Source organism: Triturus cristatus, chromosome 7 (genome assembly GCF_964204655.1).
Source record: "Triturus cristatus chromosome 7, aTriCri1.1, whole genome shotgun sequence".
Classification (NCBI taxonomy): Eukaryota; Metazoa; Chordata; class Amphibia; order Caudata; family Salamandridae; genus Triturus; species Triturus cristatus.
Genome location: NC_140590.1, coordinates 420,563,473 through 420,584,217, shown reverse-complemented (window position 1 = coordinate 420,584,217; position 20,745 = coordinate 420,563,473). Strand labels below are relative to the sequence as shown.

General features: G+C 44.2%; 1 protein-coding gene across 1 annotated transcript in view; it reads left to right on the top strand.

Annotated features, from left to right (window-relative positions):
* The window catches only part of LOC146809847 (cytosolic phospholipase A2 gamma-like), a 780,602-nt gene that overhangs the window by 457,412 nt on the left and 302,445 nt on the right, over window positions 1-20,745 (top strand). Inside the window, exon 8 of the mRNA XM_085616715.1 lies at window positions 16,582-16,635. Within this exon, the coding sequence (XP_085472841.1) occupies window positions 16,582-16,635 (54 nt within the window). The remainder of the gene's footprint in view (window positions 1-16,581; window positions 16,636-20,745) is intronic.

The following is a 20,745-nucleotide window of genomic DNA, read 5'->3' as shown; positions in this document are numbered from 1 at the left end:
AAGAGAGGGGGCACCCCACTTATTCCACTCCCGTTTTCGCATAATGGGTCTTGCAATGCCTGGTACACCCTCCTCTTTACCTTGAGATGGCCAACCAAAGGGGGGGTGCTTTTCCGCCTAAATAAAGAATGTCCCCATGACAAGGATGGGTTTCCACGGGCTGAGGGTACACGTTTTGAATGGGAAGAGTATAAGCCCGACAATGTGTCTGCTCCACGAATATACAGCAATCAGAGAAATGTGAATGTATCAAGTGCTCATGTTATAAATGTCATTGCTACGAAAGCTGATTTATGTATCCGAAATAAGGGCACGATTGCAGTGGGGAAAAGTGAATGTAACGTTACTCTCACGTTCGATAGCCCGAATGGCATTTCATTTGTTGCATCCAGAAACACCTACTTCATCTGTGGAACGAAGGGGTACCATCAGCTTCCAGTGGGGTGGTTGGGCACATGTTATGTATCGTTTGTGCTACCTCCTGTATTCATTGCCCCACCGATGTATCACAACGACTATACTCTGTACCATGACTTTGTTTTAAACAGGGTTAAGCGAACTGTTGCACTAGAGGACATTGATCAAACGGACACTGCGTTGCAACAATATGTGGATTTCAATCTGGGACTATTCTCCTTTGTGGGGGCCGCACTGAACAGTCGGAAGATCAGACGCCTGACACGTGTTGTTGAGGCTGTTGCAAATGACACTGCTATTGCCCTGGGGAATATTACCGAAGAACTGCAGATTTCCAGAATTGTCACCCTCCAAAACCGGATGGTGCTGGATGTTGTTTTGGCTGATCGTGGGGGGGCATGTAGGATCATTGGAAGCAGCTGTTGCGTTTACGTGCCTGATAATTCTCCATCTGTGTATGATGCGATTTCAAAGCTGCATAAAATAGCTGCCGAAATACAACCGGACAATGGAACTTGGACACTTTCTGGATGGTTCTGGTCCATGATTGCAACTTGGGGCTGGAAACTATTGACAATTTTCTGTATACTTGTGGGAGCAATGTTTTTTATCTGTTTGTGTATCCAATGTGGTCCTGCATTATGTTCAATGTGCCTATCGGCCTGTTTGCCATCAAGACGAGCTCTTGTCCACGATAAAATGATGCTACATAAGGAGGTGACACAAATTATGTTAATTGACATCGAGGACGAACATCCAGACTATGTTCATTATGAGGTAGATTCAGCTAAACGCTAAAAGGGTCGTCTGTCGTAATTGGCCCGTCCGTGTTAGCGATTAGCTGAACCTACACGTTGTCCTCCTTAACTTGGCTGTATATGATAAACGCCATTTTGAATACTGTGGCGGCCATCTTAGATCCTGAGCGGCCTCGTGGCCGACGTGCCCTTTAGTCCTTTGTCCATTCCACTGATCACTCACATCTGCCCAGCAACAGGATATTTTTAGTACTGGTCAAGCCACACATGCGCAGTTCTCACTGACCCGTATACCTTCAGGAATGTGCCGCTAACTGACCAGCGGGTTTGAAACCCTCCAATGAGCTGGCAGTATTCCAAAACATGACTATGTATGTCTCTAAAACTGCGTCTTAACTTGTGCCGCCTATCTTTTATTGCCCCAAAATTGTATATAAACGGGGTCACACCGGTGTTCGGTGTGATACCTTTTGCAATACCGAAGGGTGCTGTTTGAGTGTACCACCACCCCATGGGGTCTTAATAAACTTGTTCTTTGCCTTTTACAGCTTCCGTGCCAACAGTTCTTTTGTGTATGTGGGTAATCTCTGGAGCGTGTAGGCCTTGGGAACCCCGAAATACTTCAACTCTACTCCACTCCAAATAACTCCACTCTATGCCACTCCAGTCTACAGAACTTCACTCTTCTTTTCTCCACTCTACTCCACTCCACTCTACGAGACTCCACATTACTGCACTCTAGTCTACATCACTCCGCTCTACAGCACTTTACTCTACACCATTTTACTCTATGATATCTCAATGGCCCTCTGCACCACTCTGCGCTATGTCATTTCACTCCATGCCACTCCATTCCTCACTACTCCACTCTCTGCCACACCACTGTGTCATAATACTACTACTATTACTATGTCCTTCCACTTCACCCGATGCCACTCAAAGTCACTCCACTGCCACTATAGTCTACACCACTTAAATCAACACTACCCCACTCTACACTGCCCCACTCTAAGCCGCTCTACTCTATGCCATGCCACTCCATGCTATGGCACTCTACTCTTTGCCATGCCATTCTATACCACTCTATGCCATACCACTCAACACCACTATATACCACTTCAGTCTTTGTCACTATACTCTACATCACTCCACCCTACTCAAAGCCACTCAAAGCTACTTCACTCTTCTTTATGCCGTTCACCTCTCTGCAACTTCATTCCACTATGCTCTATGCCACTCTATGCAGCTTCACTCTATGCCACTCCTCTCCACTCTATACCACTCAACGCTGCTCCACTGTCTGGCACTCTAATATACGGCACTCCACTGCACTCTACAGCCCTCCACTGATCACCACTCCACACAAGTCTATGCCACTCCATGCCAATTTACACTATGCCACTCTACGCTATGCCAATTTAATCTATGATTCTCTACTGTATGCCATTTTACTTCACTCCAGTCCATGGAACTCTACTTCACTCCATCCCACTCCACTCTACGCCACTACAGCCTACAGCAATTCACTCTTCTCCACTCCACTCTATGCCACTCCACTCAATTCTATGAGACTCTACACCACTGCACACTACTCTATGCCACTCTATTCTATGCACTCCACTTAATGCCACTCTACTCTATGCTACTCCAAGGCACTCTACACCACTCCACTCTATTCCACCCCACTCTGCCATTCCACTCTATGCCACTCCACACCATGCCACTCCAAACTACGTCCCTCTTCTTTCTCAATGCTACTCAACATCACTCCACTGCCACTATATTCTACACCACTCCACTCCATTATACACCATTCAACTCTATGCCACTCTACTCTAAGCTGCTCCACTCTATGCCACTCCACTCTACTCCACGCCATACCACTCCACGCTATGTCACTCTACTCTATGCTGCTCTAGTCCACACTACGCTATGCCATGCCACTCAATACCACTATACACCACTTCAGTCTACACCACTATACTCTACACCCCCCCACTGTGCCCCATTATGCTTAATGCCACTCTACACCACTTCAATTAACTCTATGCCATTCACCTCTCTGCAACCACACCCCACACCACTTTATGCAACTCCACTCTATGCCTCTTTACTCTACAACGCTCTGTACCTCTCCACTGCACTCTACACGACTCAGCGCTGCATGTCACTATACTTTATGCCAATCCAGTTCTCTATACGTCACTACAGTCTAATCCACTCTATGCAAATCCACTCTGTGCTACTCCACTCTATGACACTTGAAACCACTCCACTCTATGCCACTCCACTCTATGCCTTTCCACTCAATGCCATGTCATAATACTCTATGCCACTCTAGCGCATTCCACAATACTCTATGCCACTCTGTGCCACTTTATGCCATGCCAATAAACTCCACTCTATGCCACTTTGGCACGCCACTCAATGGCACTCTACTCCACTCTACATGACTCCACTCTTTGCCACTCCTCTCTATGCCACTTCACTCTGCACGATCCTATAGCACTCCACACAATTTAATGCCATTCCACTCTATGCCAGTATACTTTACGCTACTCCATTCCACTCTACTCCACTCTACACCACTTCATTTTTAAACACTCTCCGCCGCTCCACTCTTTGCACTCAACTCCGTGCCACTCTAAGCCACATCACCTTATGCCACTCTACTCTATGCAACTCAACATCATTCCACTCTATGTCACTATACTCTATGCTACCCGACACCACTCTACTCCACAGCACTTTGCACCACTCCACTCTATGCACTCAACAGTATGCCACTATACACCACTCAAAACCACTCTACACCACTCTATGGCACTCTACTCTGTACCTTTCTATGCCACTCCACTCTACAACACTATACACCATTCTACTCTACTATACTCAAAGCCACTCTATGTCCCTTCACTCTACTCTATGCATTCCTCTCTCTGCAACTCCATGCAACTATACTCCACACCACTCTATGTAACTCCACTCTATGCCGCTCTACACCATGCTACCCTATGCCACTTTTATCTTTGACAATCAACATCATTCCACTCTATGCCACTATACTCTAAACTACTACACACCACTCTACTCCTCAGCACTCTATGCCACTCCACTCCATTTTACACCACTCTCTGCAACTCTACCCTATGCACTCAGCTGTATGCCACTTTACTCCACACCTCTCTACGCCACTCTACTCCACTCTACTCTATACCAATCTATGCCACTCAATTCTATTCCTCTCTACTCTATGCCACTCTATACCATTCCACTCTATGGTACTCAACTCTATGCCACTCCACTCTATGCCACTCTACTCTACTCTACACCACTCTACTCTACTGCTCTCTGCTCTACACCACTCTATTCTACACCACTCAATTCTATGACACTCCACTCTATGGCACTCTCCACTCTGACACTATAATCTATGCTACTCAACTCAGCACCCCTCTACTCACTTACAATCTACTGTATACCACTCTATGCCAATCCACTACAGTCTACAAACTCAATGACACTCTACTTGATGTCATTCCACTCTACATCACTCTACTTTATGTTATCCCATGGCACTTTATGCCACTCCACTCCAGTCTAACTCGCTCTCCTCTACACCAGTGTGCATCCCCTGCTCTATGTCACCTTATGCTACTCTACTCCATTCCACACCACTCTAGTCAGCACCTTCTACTCTAATGCCATTACACTCTATTCTATGCCACTACACTCTATGTCACACTATTCCACACCACACTATGGCACTGTGCAGCACTCAACTCTATGCCACTCCACTTTATGTCACTGTACACCATGCCACTGTACACCATGCAACTCACATCCACTATGTGCCACTCCAATCTATGCCACTCTCCTCAAAGGAATTCTACTCCACTCTGTGGCACTTTACATCATTCCACACCATTCCACACCACTGTACTAAATGACAATCCATGCCTTTCCACGCTCCTCTGTGCCACACTACGCTACACCACTACACTCCACACCACTCTGTGCTACTCCACTCTAAGCGCTCTACTCTACTCTATGCCACTTTACTAAATGCCCCTTCACTCTAGCTCACTCCACTCTATGCCACTCTACTTCACTCCTCTACGTCTCTCCAGTCTAGTCACTCTACTTCACTCCCCTTTACTGCACTCCACTCTACACTACACCACTCTATTCTGCTCTCCTCTACACCACTCTATCCCACTAACATTTAGCCATGCTGAACAGCAGTCATGCAGCAGATTAGGAAACTTCCAATTGATATCACTTCGGAAAGAACATACATTAAAAGACAAAATTGTGCTTTGGCACTATGAATAAAGAACTCAAAATAAAGTGGGGCACTACATCGAGCAAAAGGGATCTTGCAGCTTAAAGAAAATGAAAGGCATGCAAGATTGCACAAATGTCAAATAATTCAAAGGTAGAGAGAATCAAATAATTCACAAAAAAGATAAACAGCAATATACAGTTTGTGGTGTATTTGTCAGAATGCAAATGTGGCCTTAGATATGTGGGAAGCACAACATGTCCTCTCCATGAGAGGATATCAGAACTGTTAAAACAAAACTCCTTTAAATGCAATGACCAAACATTACATCAAAGAAGAAGCAGATGAATGGAAATCAAAAAGCTACTATAGTATAGACATGACATATTAAAGTGAGCAAGGTGGAAATATAACCTCAAAACTGAGAGAGCTGGTGTCCAAATACATAGTCAGGTTACAACCATAGACACCATATGGAGAGAATATTGGTCACATGCTGTCAAATTTAAACATAAGTAAATAATGATAACTTAGGAACCATTTACCAGAAAATCTTGCCCTCAAGGGATCAGACAACATGATGCCCTTGAACAAGGATTAACATAGAGTGTTTCGAAATATCATACCCAATGTAATACAAAATTAGATAAGGCTTAGAAAAATGATAATTTAAGTTTCACACAGAATTGAAGACTATAACACATATGATGAAGATCATGAAGGCAGACAAAAGGCGTGATCTGGGAACACTACGACCTACCGTGAGTGTGCAATCATGAAAATAAGATGATGAGATACTGAGATCTTGTCACCGCTGCCGCTGAGCTAAACGCCTCTTGCCCGCATACCTGCACATTAAAATGTTAAACCACAGGAACCTTTGTTCCTCGCCTTTCTCACTGTTGGCCTGAGTGTTTGTTTGTTTGTGTTTGTGGGGACTAACGTTTGGGGCTTTTCGCTGTTCCTGCGTTGGGTTGCCATGACACCCTGCAACACTCGCTCCTAATTCGCGAGTGGAGTAGGAGGGTCTCTTCCGCCTTTGGCCACGCCCCCCTGACACGACCGGCCGCTATTTGAACGACCGGATGCAAGCGCGCAGCGGTCTACTGAGATCTTGTCACCGCTGCCGCTGAGCTAAACGCCTCTTGCCCGCATACCTGCACATTAAAATTTTAAACCACAGGAACCTTTGTTCCTCGCCTTTCTCACTGTTGGCCTGAGTGTTTGTTTGTTTGTGTTTGTGGGGACTAACGTTTGGGGCTTTTCGCTGTTCCTGCGTTGGGTTGCCATGACACCCTCTAACACTCGCTCCTAATTCACGAGTGGAGTAGGAGGGTCTCTTCTGCCTTTGGCCACGCCCCCCTGACACGACCGGCTGCTATTTGAATGACCGGATGCAAGCGCGCAGCGGTCTACTGAGATCTTGTCACCGCTGCCGCTGAGCTAAACGCTTCTTGCCCGCATACCTGCACATTAAAATTTTAAACCACAGGAACCTTTGTTCCTCGCCTTTCTCACTGTTGGTCTGAGTGTTTGTTTGTTTGTGTTTGTGGGGACTAACGTTTGGGGCTTTTCGCTGTTCCTGCGTTGGGTTGCCATGACACCCTCTAACACTCGCTCCTAATTCGCGAGTGGAGTAGGAGGGTCTCTTCCGCCTTTGGCCACGCCCCCCTGACATGACCGGCCGCTATTTGAACGACCGGATGTAAGCGCGCAGCGCGCGCCCAGCGGGCGCGCCATCGGCGCGCCAAAGGCGCGCCAGAGGCAAACCCGTCTGCGCCCATCCGCGCCCCGAAGCGCCCAGCAGCCAGTAATAATGTTCTTGATGGGCGGGATAGCAGTTCACGTCGCAAATACTCTGCCAGTGAATTGTACCAGCTACGGGGAAAGGAATGCGCCTGTATACCCCTTGACATGACAATTAGATTTCTGGCTAAATGCACTGGTTGCGATTACACCTTTAGTTGCTTTAGAGGCAAGACTCAACCTGAATCCTCTACAAAAATAGCCTCACCTGTGTTAGCAAGCTCCATTTTTAAATTCTGGAGTATTAATTGTAGGTCCCTCCCTAAGAATAAGGAACATATATTTGATCTTTTAAGCACTGCACACCCGGATGCACTATTTCTTACAGAAACTTGGCTCCACTCTAGTTCCGGAGCGGATGTGGCCAATGCCCTTCCGCCTGGCTATGTAATACTGATAAGAGACCGAAGTTCTGGGAAAGGTGGCGGGATTGCAATCATATTTAAAGACATCGACACATGCCGGTTAGAGGCTCTGCCACTCCCCCACTGTGAAGCTGGGCTGTTTAAATTAGCACTTTCACCTCACCTGACTCTATCGGGCATTCTTCTTTATCGTCCCCCAGATAAACCGACCCATTGGCTCTCCTCATTCTCAGAGCAGATAGCTCCTTATGTTTTGAAGGCTTCAAATTTCATCATTGTAGGAGATATTAATCTTCATTTAGAAGATGCTCACAACAACTTGAGCAAAATGTTTCTTGCTGACTGTGAGGCAATCAATCTAGTTTTACGTAATCAAGGACCTACCCATCAGGCTGGACACTTACTTGACCCTATTCTATCCAATATTTTGCTTGATTGTAGTATCCCGCCCCTCCCTCTTGTTTGGTCGGACCATTTTGCCGTTCAATTCAGCTTAACTTCCGATAGTGTTGCCACACCAGTTCTGCCCCTTAATGCTGCTAGGTACAGAGAATGGTCTAAACTGAACTTGGATAAGTTCAATACAGAGTTGACATCTACATGCCCTGATACCTCTCTTCCTGTGTCCTCTCTGAACTTGGGGGTGTCACAATGGCTGTCATCTACTATCGATCACCATCTTCCTTTATGCACTAGGCGTCCCCTTGTGCACTTGCCCCCTGCCCCTTGGTTTACGCAGGACCTTAAAATAATGAAGTCTAAGTGTAAACACCTGGAAAGATGTTGGAGGAAAACCTATTCATCAGATAGTAAATTAACTTATAGGTTAGCTCTAAAACACTATCACCTGGCCTGCAGGAAAACAAAAGGGATTTTTATTTCCGACTCTATTTCTAAGGCCAGTAATCGCCCTAAGGCTCTTTTCTCTATGATAAAGAAACTGGCAGGGGCTGACACCTCTCCGGCTCCTCCGACATTCGAGGAATCCCAATGCAATGAGATCGCTGACTTTTTTACCACCAAAGTCGAAACTATCCATAATTCCCTGGCAGCTGGCTTGCCGTCGCCCGGGGGTGAGCCTTTTCCCATTACTTATGGTGAGTCTTCCTCTCCCAAGGAAGTGATCTCTGACTGGCCTCTATTGGATCGAGAGTCCTTCCGCCTATGCCCTTCTAAGGTGAAATCTGGTTCCCCTCTAGATCCTATGCCTACTGCCATTCTTAGTCAGCTTGCACCCGCTCCCCTCTTGGTTGTCCAAGAATTGCTTAATGCCTCTCTTCGGGAATCTACAGTTCCCGTAGAATGGAAGAGGGCTATGGTGATCCCTCTTCTGAAAAAACCTGGGGCGGATCCTATCACTTTTGCTAATTTCCGTCTAATCTCTTTGTTACCCGTGTTCTCAAAAATCCTTGAGAAACATGTAAACATTCATCTGACGGCCCATTTGGAGGCAGTAGGCTATCTCCATTCTTCTCAGTCAGGCTTCCGCACTCATTTCTCTACGGAAACTGCCTTATTGGGGGTTACAGAGACTCTACGTGTTCGTTTGGATCAAGGCGAAACCATGGCGCTGATCCTGCTTGATTTGAGCGCCGCATTTGATACGGTGTCCCATTCTATTCTTCTCACCGCACTAAAAAATGCTGGGGTGACCGGGTCCGCTCTGACCTGGCTTGCCTCGTTTCTGTGTCAGCGCTCATTTCAGGTCTGTTCATCTAGTTCCTCCTCCTCTATTCGCGCATCTGCCTACGGGGTTCCCCAGGGGTCCACACTAAGCCCTATGCTTTTTAACATCTACGTGCGACCCTTGGCCTCGATTGTGGAGGATGCTGGACTATCCCTCTATTCTTATGTGGACGACACGCAGATTATTTTTTCTTTATCCTCAAACAAGGAGTGTTACCTTTCTACTTTACAGGAGGGACTTGGTCGCGTGGCAGAATGGATGAAGGCGAATCTACTAAAACTTAACGGTGATAAAACTGAGGTAGTTATATTGGGCAAGGACAAACATCTCTGGGGCCCGAATCACTGGCCCTTGGCAATGGGCCCGCTACCCCAACCGGTTACACATGTGCGCAATCTGGGCTTCTTGCTGGACGATTCTCTATCTATGCGTCAACAAGCGGTCAGCATTGCAGTCACCTGTTTTACCATCTTAAGGTGGCTTCGGAAAATCCTATGGCTGCTTCCCGCTTCATCTAGCCGTACCGTGGTCAGGGCACTTGTCACCCCCGCCTTGACTATGGTAATGTACTTTATCTGGGCAGTAGCCAGGAGGTACGAAAGAAGCTCCAGTTGGTGCAAAACTCTGCCGCCCGGCTCCTATGTAATATCCCAAGGAGATCTTCCATCTCTCCCTGTCTGCGGGACCTACATTGGCTGTGTATAGAGAGCCGTATTAAATTCAAGGCTCTCTGCTTTATGTTTAAAATCAAACAAGGCCTGGCACCTCTGTATCTGCGATCACTTGTTCATCCTTATGTCCCTTCCCGGTCTCTTAGATCAGCATCTCAGGGTAACTATGTGATCCCCAGATTTAGATTGGTTAGAATGGGCGGTCGCTCCTTCTCCCACCTCGCCCCTAAGCTCTGGAACTCTCTACCTGTCTCTTTAAAATTAGAACCCACTTTTACACAGTTCCGTAGGGACCTGAAAACCTGGCTCTTCCCTCAATAAACAGCTATCTCAGTTTGGCCTTTACCTTCCTTGGCGCCGGGAGTCCCCATGGTGGGTAGCTGTGCACCGTTATAAATTTAACTACAATACAATACAATACAATGAACTTAATGAATAGAAAAATAACTGTTAAAAATTGCATGGTACAAACAAAAGAAAATTGGTAATACTCGCTGAAAATTACAAAAAACGTTTTCCCGCGCTTCAGTTAATTTAGGCCAGGTACCGAGAGCAATCTAAAATAATTATGGAGGCCCCATGGGCTCCCTGCAGCCCCGGGGATCACCACCTCCCCCTGGCTATATTAAATTAAAACACGTGGGGAGCTCCAGCCCCCCACGCAGCCCTGGGGATCGCACTTTTACTGGGGCTAATATAGTAAAATGCAACGAGCCATGCACCCCCTGCTGCCCCAGGGGCCGCCACCTCCCGGGGCTATATTAAATTGAAATGACCCCCCATGCAGCCCCAGGGACCAACACCTCCCTGGGGCTTCAAATGTGTTGGAGGAGGGCCATGCGTCCCCCCTTGTGGAGCTGTAAATGGCCCTGGGGACTGCCACCCTCCAAGGCCAGCTCCAGCAATGGCCCGGGGTGTCCACTCCGGGAAATTACACATTGCTATGGCTTGGTGCCAAGCCATAGCAAACTCTGCTCCGGTTCATGGCAGCAGGAGCAGTAAAAATACTCTTTCTTCCACGAAGTGGAGCAGATTTGCTTTTGGACAGAGGAAGCTGCATGTTTGCAGCTCCATTTGTCCAAAAGCAGTGGCGGCTCCTGCAGGAGATGGGGAGCCGGCAGGGACCGCAGAGGCCTTTAGGCTCCTCCCGGTCAGTGGCCATGCCCCAGGGATGGGGTCCCTGGGGCAATATTGGCCTGGGAAGGGGGGCCATGCCAGCACCCCTCTCCATTTAAAAAAATAAAATGTTAAAGGCCTGCCCCAGGGGATAGGGTCCTTGGGCCAAAATCGGCCTTGGGAGGGGTGCCATGTGGCCATCCTATGTTTTTTTTTTTTTTAAATGCCCCAAGTGATGGTATCCCCGGGGCCGGAAAATGGCACGGGAGGGGGGGTGTCAGCCTCCCTCCTTTTGAACTCTAAAAAAAATGAAATTAAAAATAAAAAGCCGGGCCCTGGGAGTTGGGATCTTTGAGGCTGAAATCGTCCAGGGGGTCGCATGCCCCCTCCTATTTATTAAATATAAGTTATTTATTTATTTATTATAATTGATTATTCATGCGTGATGAACATGCAGACAGCTGAATTATAGATGAAAGTGACCACATGCTAGTACATGCAAAGGTGTGTTTATTTATAGTGTTTTAAGTTCCTCACTTTTGAGCTTTTCAATTCACAGTTGTAGGTCAGTTTCATGCAAATAACTTAGATGGTGACCCCAAAAAAGGATAACAGGTGAAACTGTATGCCTCCCACAGATATGTAGAAAAAAACATGTTGACCTGTGATGGATTCTGGTCTTTTCATTTATGTTGTCCTGCTTTTAAAAGTTTGCCCTGCCTTCTATTTACAGAGTTTGTGGCAGACCTACAAACATTACCTCATTGATTCTTCAGACAGCTGAGGGATACAGGGTATGAACCTCATTTCATAACGTTACTCCAGGTGAGTGACGTTGAATCAGTGGCATTTCATCTGACTTATTATGTAGTAGATTCTAAAGACAGGGTATTTGACAGATTTGATCCCATTTCTGTTTAGGAATGCTTTCCATTTGTCAGAGATAAATTGTGGACCATTATCACAAATTATGGTTCTAGGATTTTCCTCCCTCAAAAAGGTGTTAGTTAAAAAGGATATAAGGGAAGATGAGTCTGCTTTTTCACATATTTCTAACTCGGGCCATTTTGAATACTTGTCGAATAAGACAATGATGTATTTAGGTTCCCCATGAATCTAAAATGGGACCTAATTTATCCACAGAGAGTTCATCTCAAGGATTATCCCAGCACTTGTACTCCCCTAATGGAGGTCTTAGTACAGTTAATGATTTATCAGCCTTGGTGCAATCTGTACACAGTCTCACATTCTTTTTGATGTCATTGTCCACCCCCCACCTGGCCGGGGGGGTGGCTTTCTCATTGCCACTAGAGGTTAGAATCTTGACTAATGGTTTGTGACCCATTCTGAGAGTAGATCTTGACCCCTAAAGATACACCGTGAACTTTTCCATTGCCCAAACAGTGGCCAACATCTCTTTTTCAATTATTGAGAATTTTTCTTCATTGAGGGTGAGTGAAAGGTAAGCAAATGCTGTATTAGTTAATGAACTATCAATGGACATTTGAGTCAAGACAGCTCGCAACCCTTTTTCACTTGCATCTGTGGTCAGAATGCTTGGTGCTGAAATTTCAAATCCATTAGGTGGAATGGCATTTCAAATATCTGATGTAATACTTTCAAATTCTAAGTTCATCTCCGAGTTCCAAAAGAAATTGTTTTTTTCTTTCATAAGTTGACGCACACTACGAGTCGTTCTGGCAAAATTATTAACAAATTTACTATAAAATCCTGCTCAACCTAGAAAAGATCTGATTTCATCTTTGGATTTAGGTGCAGGAGCTGAACTAATGGCTTTGACAATGTCTTTTTTGGGTGTGATGCTTTGCTGCTTATTCCATGCCCTAAGTAGGTTACTGAACAGAGAGCAAACCTGCATTTTCCCAATTCTGCTGTGAGACCATTTTCAGCTAACGTCCTCAATACTTGTTTCAATGTGCAATCATGCTCTTCTCTGTCCTTGGCCATGATAAGTATATTGTCTTGAAATTACCCTCTTCAAATCTTTAAATAGCTTGTGCATCAGCCGCTGACAAACTGCAGCAGCTGATGCCGAGCCAAATGGTATACACACAAATATGTAACACCTGAAGGGAGTATTGAAGGATGTTAATTTTTTACACAACAGATCCAACGAAATTTGATGGTAAGCTGCAGTGAGGTTGATGGTGGTGAACCATTCGACCCCTTTGGTCTGTGCGAGTAGGTCTTCGATCTTATGAAGGGAAATCTTGTCTAGAACAATATTCTTACTAAGCTCCCTGAGATCGATGCATAAGCGAACTTTTCCATTTTGTCTTCATGCGGCGACTAAGTGTGCATGCCATTCGGCACTCTCTATAGATTCTATGTTACCTTTCTTCTCATGTTTTTTCAATCTCAATTGTACTGCTTCTCCGGTATTGAGTGGAATATTGCAAACTTTGTGACCTACTGGTGTAGCCCCATCTTTTAGGACAATTTTATGTGAGAATTTAGATAATTTACCAATAGTTTCAGAAAGAACTTCAGGAACTTCCTTTTTCAATTATTTTTCTATGGATATTACAGGATTACCCATCATTAGCACTTGGTCTTTACAATTGGTGTTAAGTGTAATGCTCCTTGGTCTGCCCAGCCAAGAACAGAAGGTCCTTTTTGTTCCACATAGAGCTTACCTATGGTTTGTCTACCTTTGAATTCAAAATTGAGGCATCTATAACCTAACATAGGGATTTTTTCACCAGTGAAAGTCTCAGGATGAACAGCATTGGGAATTAATTGATCTCCCAAGACCTTCACAAATTCATTCTCCCACACTTCTTGTTGTACGATGGTATATGGTGAACCAGATTCAGCAATCATATTTATGTCTACATCTCCAATTTTCATGTGACAACGTCAATTCCTATTACAGGTTCATCAATGCATAGAATACAATCATCATTCTCGGAATCATGTTCACCTTCCTCATCAGTGTTTTTTTCATGTAATACACACTTGGCAGCGACATTGTTGTATCTTTTTCTGCATACTTTGACAAAACGTCCAATAATGCCACAATAGGTGCATTTAGACTCCATGGCAGGGCAATTCTTGTCTCTCGCCATGTGTCCCTGTTTACCACATGTGAAACAGCTGGGTCATTTGTCAATGTGTGACCTATTATGTGTGAATTCACTACTAGTGTCTTTATCACCGGTTTTGTTCCCAGAACTTGTTGTTCTCTTGTTACCAGAAACTACTTTCCTATCTGAAACTTTGCACACAGATTCTGTAATTTCATTTTTTCCTTAGCAGCAATGGCACATCTTTTGGACATTCCAGCTTTTTTGACAATAGTAACAATCTCATTGAGAGATACATACCCACAAACCCACAACTTCTCTTGTACGCTGGTGTTTAAAGAATGCATTATTATGTGATCGTGAATAAATTTGTCATGTAGATTGCCAAATTTACAATTGATCACTAGATTCTTGAGAGCAGATACATAGTCCTTTAAAGTTTATAGTCTTATTCTGCTTGCTTTGGAAAAAATGATATCTGTCAATGGCTGCACATATTACAGGTTGGTAATAACTTTCTAAATAAGCTAGGGCATGTTTGAAAACATCCTCATCTTCAGCGTCTCCAGGTTTTTCTTACCATTTCATTGTAAACTCTTAAACCCTCAGGACCCAGACCCAGACAATTTTTTTTGTTTTTGTTACTCATACATTTGTCACTTCCTTCTTCTTCTATGGCGGATAAGTAATCTAAAAAATAACCCTTCCAGTCTGACCATTTCATTGCTGGTTCGCCATGTTTATTAAGGAAAGGAACAAGTGGTGCCACTAAAAATGTTTGTGGACACATGTTGTCACAAAATGAGGCACAAAGAATTGCAATGCACAGAGCACTTACATAAGGATGCACCCACACTGAGGTGCAAATAAATCGAGTGCCCAAGTGAGACTCACAGAATAAGAATAGGATGACTCCACGAACACCAAGGTGTGCGTATAACTGCAAGGATGCAACTGAATATGCTTCAACCTACAACGAAGACTGCATAAATGGTGCATAATTGCACTGTAGTTAGTGTGCGTATCACTATTGTGCACGCAGTGGTGAAGGGTAATAGTGTGCGCATCACTGTAGTATGCTGCGAGATTAAAAATTCAGACATTTTCAAGTAACGTTCAGCAAAGCAGGTCAAGTTTGCATGTCACTGTGGATACGCAAAAGTGAAAGGTGTACAGAAGCTGATGACAAGCTGAAAGGTGTGTCACTGTGCAGACACGCATTGAGGCAGGTCTCGCTGGAACAACGGAAGGCAGCACACCACCATGGGGAAGCTATGCTACATAAAATGGCTGACAATGAATCGGATGGCAAGCTGAAAGGTGTGCGTGTCAGTGTGCAGACGCGTGCCAAAGAGGCATCAGAAGGAATGCCAGGAAACAGCTTAGCAGGTGAGCTTACATTAGATGGTTGCCGATAATTGCGTCACAACGCATCCAAGGGATATGGCTGCTGACATGATGACGTGCTAGCGTAGAGCTAGAGGAGAGTGTGCTGTAACCAGTAAGAAGATGAAGTGCGCAGGCAGTTGTGAGGAAAAAGTATGTGAAGACTGCCCTCAACACAGCTGCACTGAATACACTTCTAGGTCTTAGAGACGCCCTTTAAACAACTGTGTAGATTTTCCTTCACAAATAACAGTTGCGAAATGCAGCAGCCAAGGTGCGCAGGAGCTGTTCTTCACAGAAGTGCGCAATGTGCATGCTGGATCGAGCGTGATAAAATAAAGAAGGGCACAAACTTGTAGTTCACTAACAGTAAAAATCCAAAAGGTTTCTTAAAGGAAGTGTCTGCTCTCCTTCCTAGTGATAAGGCGTGCAGAGCAGTGCCCCCCAAGTAAAATACAATAGTGCAAGGTGAACGGTACATCCAATCAGTGTGAAGGGCAGAAGAGAGAAAAATAACAGTTAAGCGTCGGCACCACCACAATTACCTTCAAGTAGTAATTGACACATCCCTTAAGTGGAGTGTAGATTGCTGCAATACCCTCACTTGGAAGTTGGAGGACACAGGTGGGAGGATGTGGGTCCATAGGGCGTCTCCAAATTGTAGTGAAGAATAACTCTGGATCCAGGAGTAAGTTACTTTCTTTTTTTTAAGGAAGGAGAGCGGGACATGAGTGCTTTCCACCACAGCAGCTGCCAGCTGCCTTACACAAATCCCCAACATACCAAATCCCCTTTATTATTCAGAAGGTGATGTCACAGGTGTCGGTACAGAACCTTCTAGACTGGGCTAGAAGATACCACACCGCAGTTAATCCTTCCACTCGCATCTACTTTATTTGTTATGTTTTACAGATCTAGAGGATTCTCCTCTGTTTACAAAAAATATTAAAACATTGTTTGAAAAGAGCAAGTGCGACGTGCTGCTTACTTAAGTCTGTTATTCAAATGCATCACTAAAATTGTGTTTTCTGTGTTTTTTTCAGCGATTTGGGGAAGTGCATTTGCTAACGAACCAAAAGCAATTGGTGATGTTCTAGGTACCGTTTCCATTTTTTATATTACACTTGGTGATGTTCTAGGTATTGTTTCCATTTTTTATATTACACTTGGTGATGTTCTAGGTATAGTTTCCATTTTTTATTTTACCTGGGGAATAGGCGACCCTTTTTTGCTATATAGCAGGATACACTACATGCTCACATGTAGTCATTTTCATTTTAACTGAAGGACAGTCCTTTAACTGCAGATGAATGAATTTGCTACTGAAGCTCAGACGACCCTGTTCACCATATGATGGAGCATATTTACAAAAAATGATTCAGCACGGAGCTGCAAGCAATTTAGCAGCTCCGTGCTGAGTCATTTAAAGAATGCAGGGAAGAGCCACATTCACAAGAATATGGTGTAACCCTGTATTTTCCCTTGTGCCAGTGCTAAAACAGCTCTCTAGGGCCATGGCCCATGCAGGTAAGAGCAGTGGGGGGGTGGGGCGGGTTGGGGGTATACGATAACGGGGGAAATTAAATAAATAATTTTCCCTTGCCTTCATCTGTTGAAATCCCCTCCACCCGGCCCCACTGCCCCACCGTTCTTACCTGCATGGGCTGCGGCTGCAGTAAGGGACACCTTCCTAAACATAAAAAATCATTTAAGTTAATTTGCTCGTTTAATGTGTGCTGCAGAGCACACATAGAAAAAGCAAAAAAGAGGCGAAATAAAAGTATATCTCCTCGTTGTGCACTGTAATGTCTGCTTTTCAATGGCATTAGTTTTTGGTGCTGACTCAGAATTCCACATCCTTATAAATCTGGGGCAGCGTCAAAAAGTAATGGGGGTTGCGGCTGAACACCCGCAGCAACACCCAATGCACACCCCTATCACACAAAGTGATACTTTAAAAGGGCCATATTTATAAGGCCATGAAAAGCCAAGCAGTGTGGCTTTGTAAATATAGGCCAGCACACAGCGCCGCCAGACCTTCAAAAAAGGTATTTTCCGGGGGTGCCAGTGGCTTGTAAATATGCTGATTTAATGGCAGTGTTTATCCTCCACCGTTTGACAGTACCAGCTATTACTGACTCAACAAATGAGGACCATGTAAAGAATATCTTAAGGGTTGGTCAGTCATGCCACTGACATTTGTTTATATTTTACAGTATGAGAGGATGTTGAATAATAAATTTTAAATCGGCAAAGAGTATTATCACCTTGTATGAAATTAAGATGTTGGATATTTAGGACAATAATCAGTTTAATAAGGTCAGTGCAACATGTGTACTAGTAACACAATATTGAGGTTACCTCTGGGTATCAACCCGAAACCCCTCTTCTCTAACCTTGTTATGTGATTGGCTTAATATTATCGATATAATTAAGCATTATAAAATGTACTGACAGGCAAATTGCACTTTATATTCCTACATGGGGTGTTATATTTAGCTTTTAATTGATTATGATTCCACAGGAGATAATAATCTCTGTGCCATAAGAATGTTAGAACTGTACTGTCTGCACTTCCACACTTTATTTTTCACATTTCTTTGCACTATGTACTACATGGACCAGAATACAATAGGAGAAGTTAGCAGGAAATTAGGTCATCCGATCTGTTTCTTTAACAATTGCCTTGTATGATTTCATCATTTACCAGTGACCATGGTTGAAGTAGACCGCAACGTGTAGAGATCCACTGGTCTCTGTAAGAGAAAATAAAGAGAATTAATCAACTTACCTGTGAGTGCGATCATATTTGCTATTGAACGTTTGTGGTGGATATATATATATATACGCATATTCTAGCTCCTAACTTTACCACCAACTCGGCCCAGATGACATAACCGGTATGCTAAATTTACAATGCCATGTATGTACAGACCTATGGTCAGAAATTACAGATCACCGTGTCTTAACAATTATTAACCCCTTCGCTGCTAGGTCTTTTCCCACCCCCTGTGCTATGCCTTTTTTGGGATATTTGGGGTAGTGTGCCCTTAGGCCCCTGTAACTTTTTGACCACATAGGGTATCCACGCCAAATTTGCGTCCTCTTCTTCCAATATCATGGGGATTCTAAAGGTACCCAGGGTTTGTGGATTCCCCTGGAGGGGTCCCAGAAATTAGCCAAAATACAGCAACATTGTGTTTTTGGGGGAAAAATGGTCAAAACAGGCGGCAAATGAAAGTGTATGGGTTATTCTCTGCAAATGGTATCAGAAAAGCGTTTGTGGGGCTGAAATCACCATTTCCCAGCTTTTAGTAAATGACAGACTTTTGTCAGAAAACCAACGTTGTGTACACAGTTTTGGCAGTTTTCCAGGACATAGCCTATTTTTGCTATTTTTTGTGCTTTTAACCTCCTTCCAGTTAATGGTAGAAATGGGTGTGAAAGCAATAATGGACCCTGGAAAGCTATACATTTCAGAAAAGTAGATACAATTCTGAATTCAGCAAGGGGTCATTTGTGTAGATTCATTAAGGTTTCTTTATAGAAACTAACAGTTAAATATAGGAATAATTGAAAATTAGTTGAAAAAAACTGCCTTTTGTGTCAACGTTTTCACCTGTAACTTCTTCTAATTATGACAGCTCTTTGAAAGCAATATACCGTTACATCTGCTGGACCTTCCTGGTTGTGGGGATATATAGGACTTGTAGGTTCACCAAGAACCCGACGAACCCAGAGTTAAAACTGAGCAGCAATTTGCAATGGGTTTTTATTATGTTCCGGGTATATAGCAATTATTGTGGGAAAATGTATACATGGAAAAATCGGTATGAAAGACACCTATGTATTTGTGAAAAGGAAACAAATTATAGAGTTTAGAAACAGTACATATTTGCACATTTTCGAAATTGGCAATACTCATACTAGGATGAGAATTATCGGTCATTTTTCAAAATGACTTCTTTTTTACACAGTGTCTTTCATTTAAGGCAGAAATGCATCAGAAATCAATAGGTAATAACAGTTGCTTTACAAATCTGAATTACCGTAAGTCTCCCGATAAAAATGGTACCTCACTTGTGTGGGTAGGCATAGTGCCCACGACAGGAAATGGCTCAAAACCCAACGTGAACACACCACATTTTAACAATGAAAATGTACCCTTTTTTTGTGAAGTGTCTAGCTGTAGTTTTTGGACACTAGCTCTGCCGGCACCTAAGGAAACACAGCAAACCTATCCATTTTTGAAAACTAGACACCAAGGGGGATCCAGGATGGGGTGACTTGACTACCTCCCACCAGGTTCTGTTACCTAAAAACCCTTGTAAACCTAAAACATTGTAAAAAAAACACATTTTCCTCACATTTCTGTGGTGGAAAGTTCTGGAATCTGCGTGGATCCACAAAGTTCCACCCACCTCGCGTCCCCCAAAGTCTTCCAAGAAAAAAGGAACCTCACTTGTGTGGGTCGGCCTAGTGCCTGCGACAGGAAACTGTGTAAAACGCAATGTGGACACACCTCAATTTCGCAGTGAAAAATGACCCTTTTTTGGCAAAGTGATTAGCTGCAGTTTTTTAACCCTAGCTCTGCCGGCACCTGGGGAAACCTACCAAACCTATACATTTTTGAAAACTAGACCCCCAGGGGAATCAAGGATGTGGTGACTTGACTGCCTCCCACCAGGTTCTCTTACCCAGAATCCCTTGCAAATCTAACCATTTGACAAAATAACACATTTTCCCCACATTTCTGTGGTGGAAAATTCTGGAATCTCCGTGGATGCACAAATTGCCACCCACCCCGCGTCCCCCAAAGTCTTACAAGAAAAATGGTACCTCACTTGTGTGGGTCGGTCTAGTGTCCGCGACAGGAAACGCAGCAAAACACAATGTGGTCACACCTCAATTTCGCAGTGAAAAATTACCCTTTTTTGGCAAAGTGCTTAGCTGTAGTTTTTGAACCCTAGCTCTGCCGGCACCTAGGGAAACCTAGCAAACCTATACATTTTTGAAAACTAGACACCCAGGGGAATGTAGGACAGGGTGACTTAGCTGCCCCCCACCAGGTTCTGTTACCCAGAATCCCTTGCAAACCTAAAAAATTGTTTAAAAAAACACATTTTCCCCACATTTCTGTGGTGGAAAATTCTGGGATCGGCGTGGATCCACATATTTCCACGAACCCCGCATCCCTCAAAGTCTTC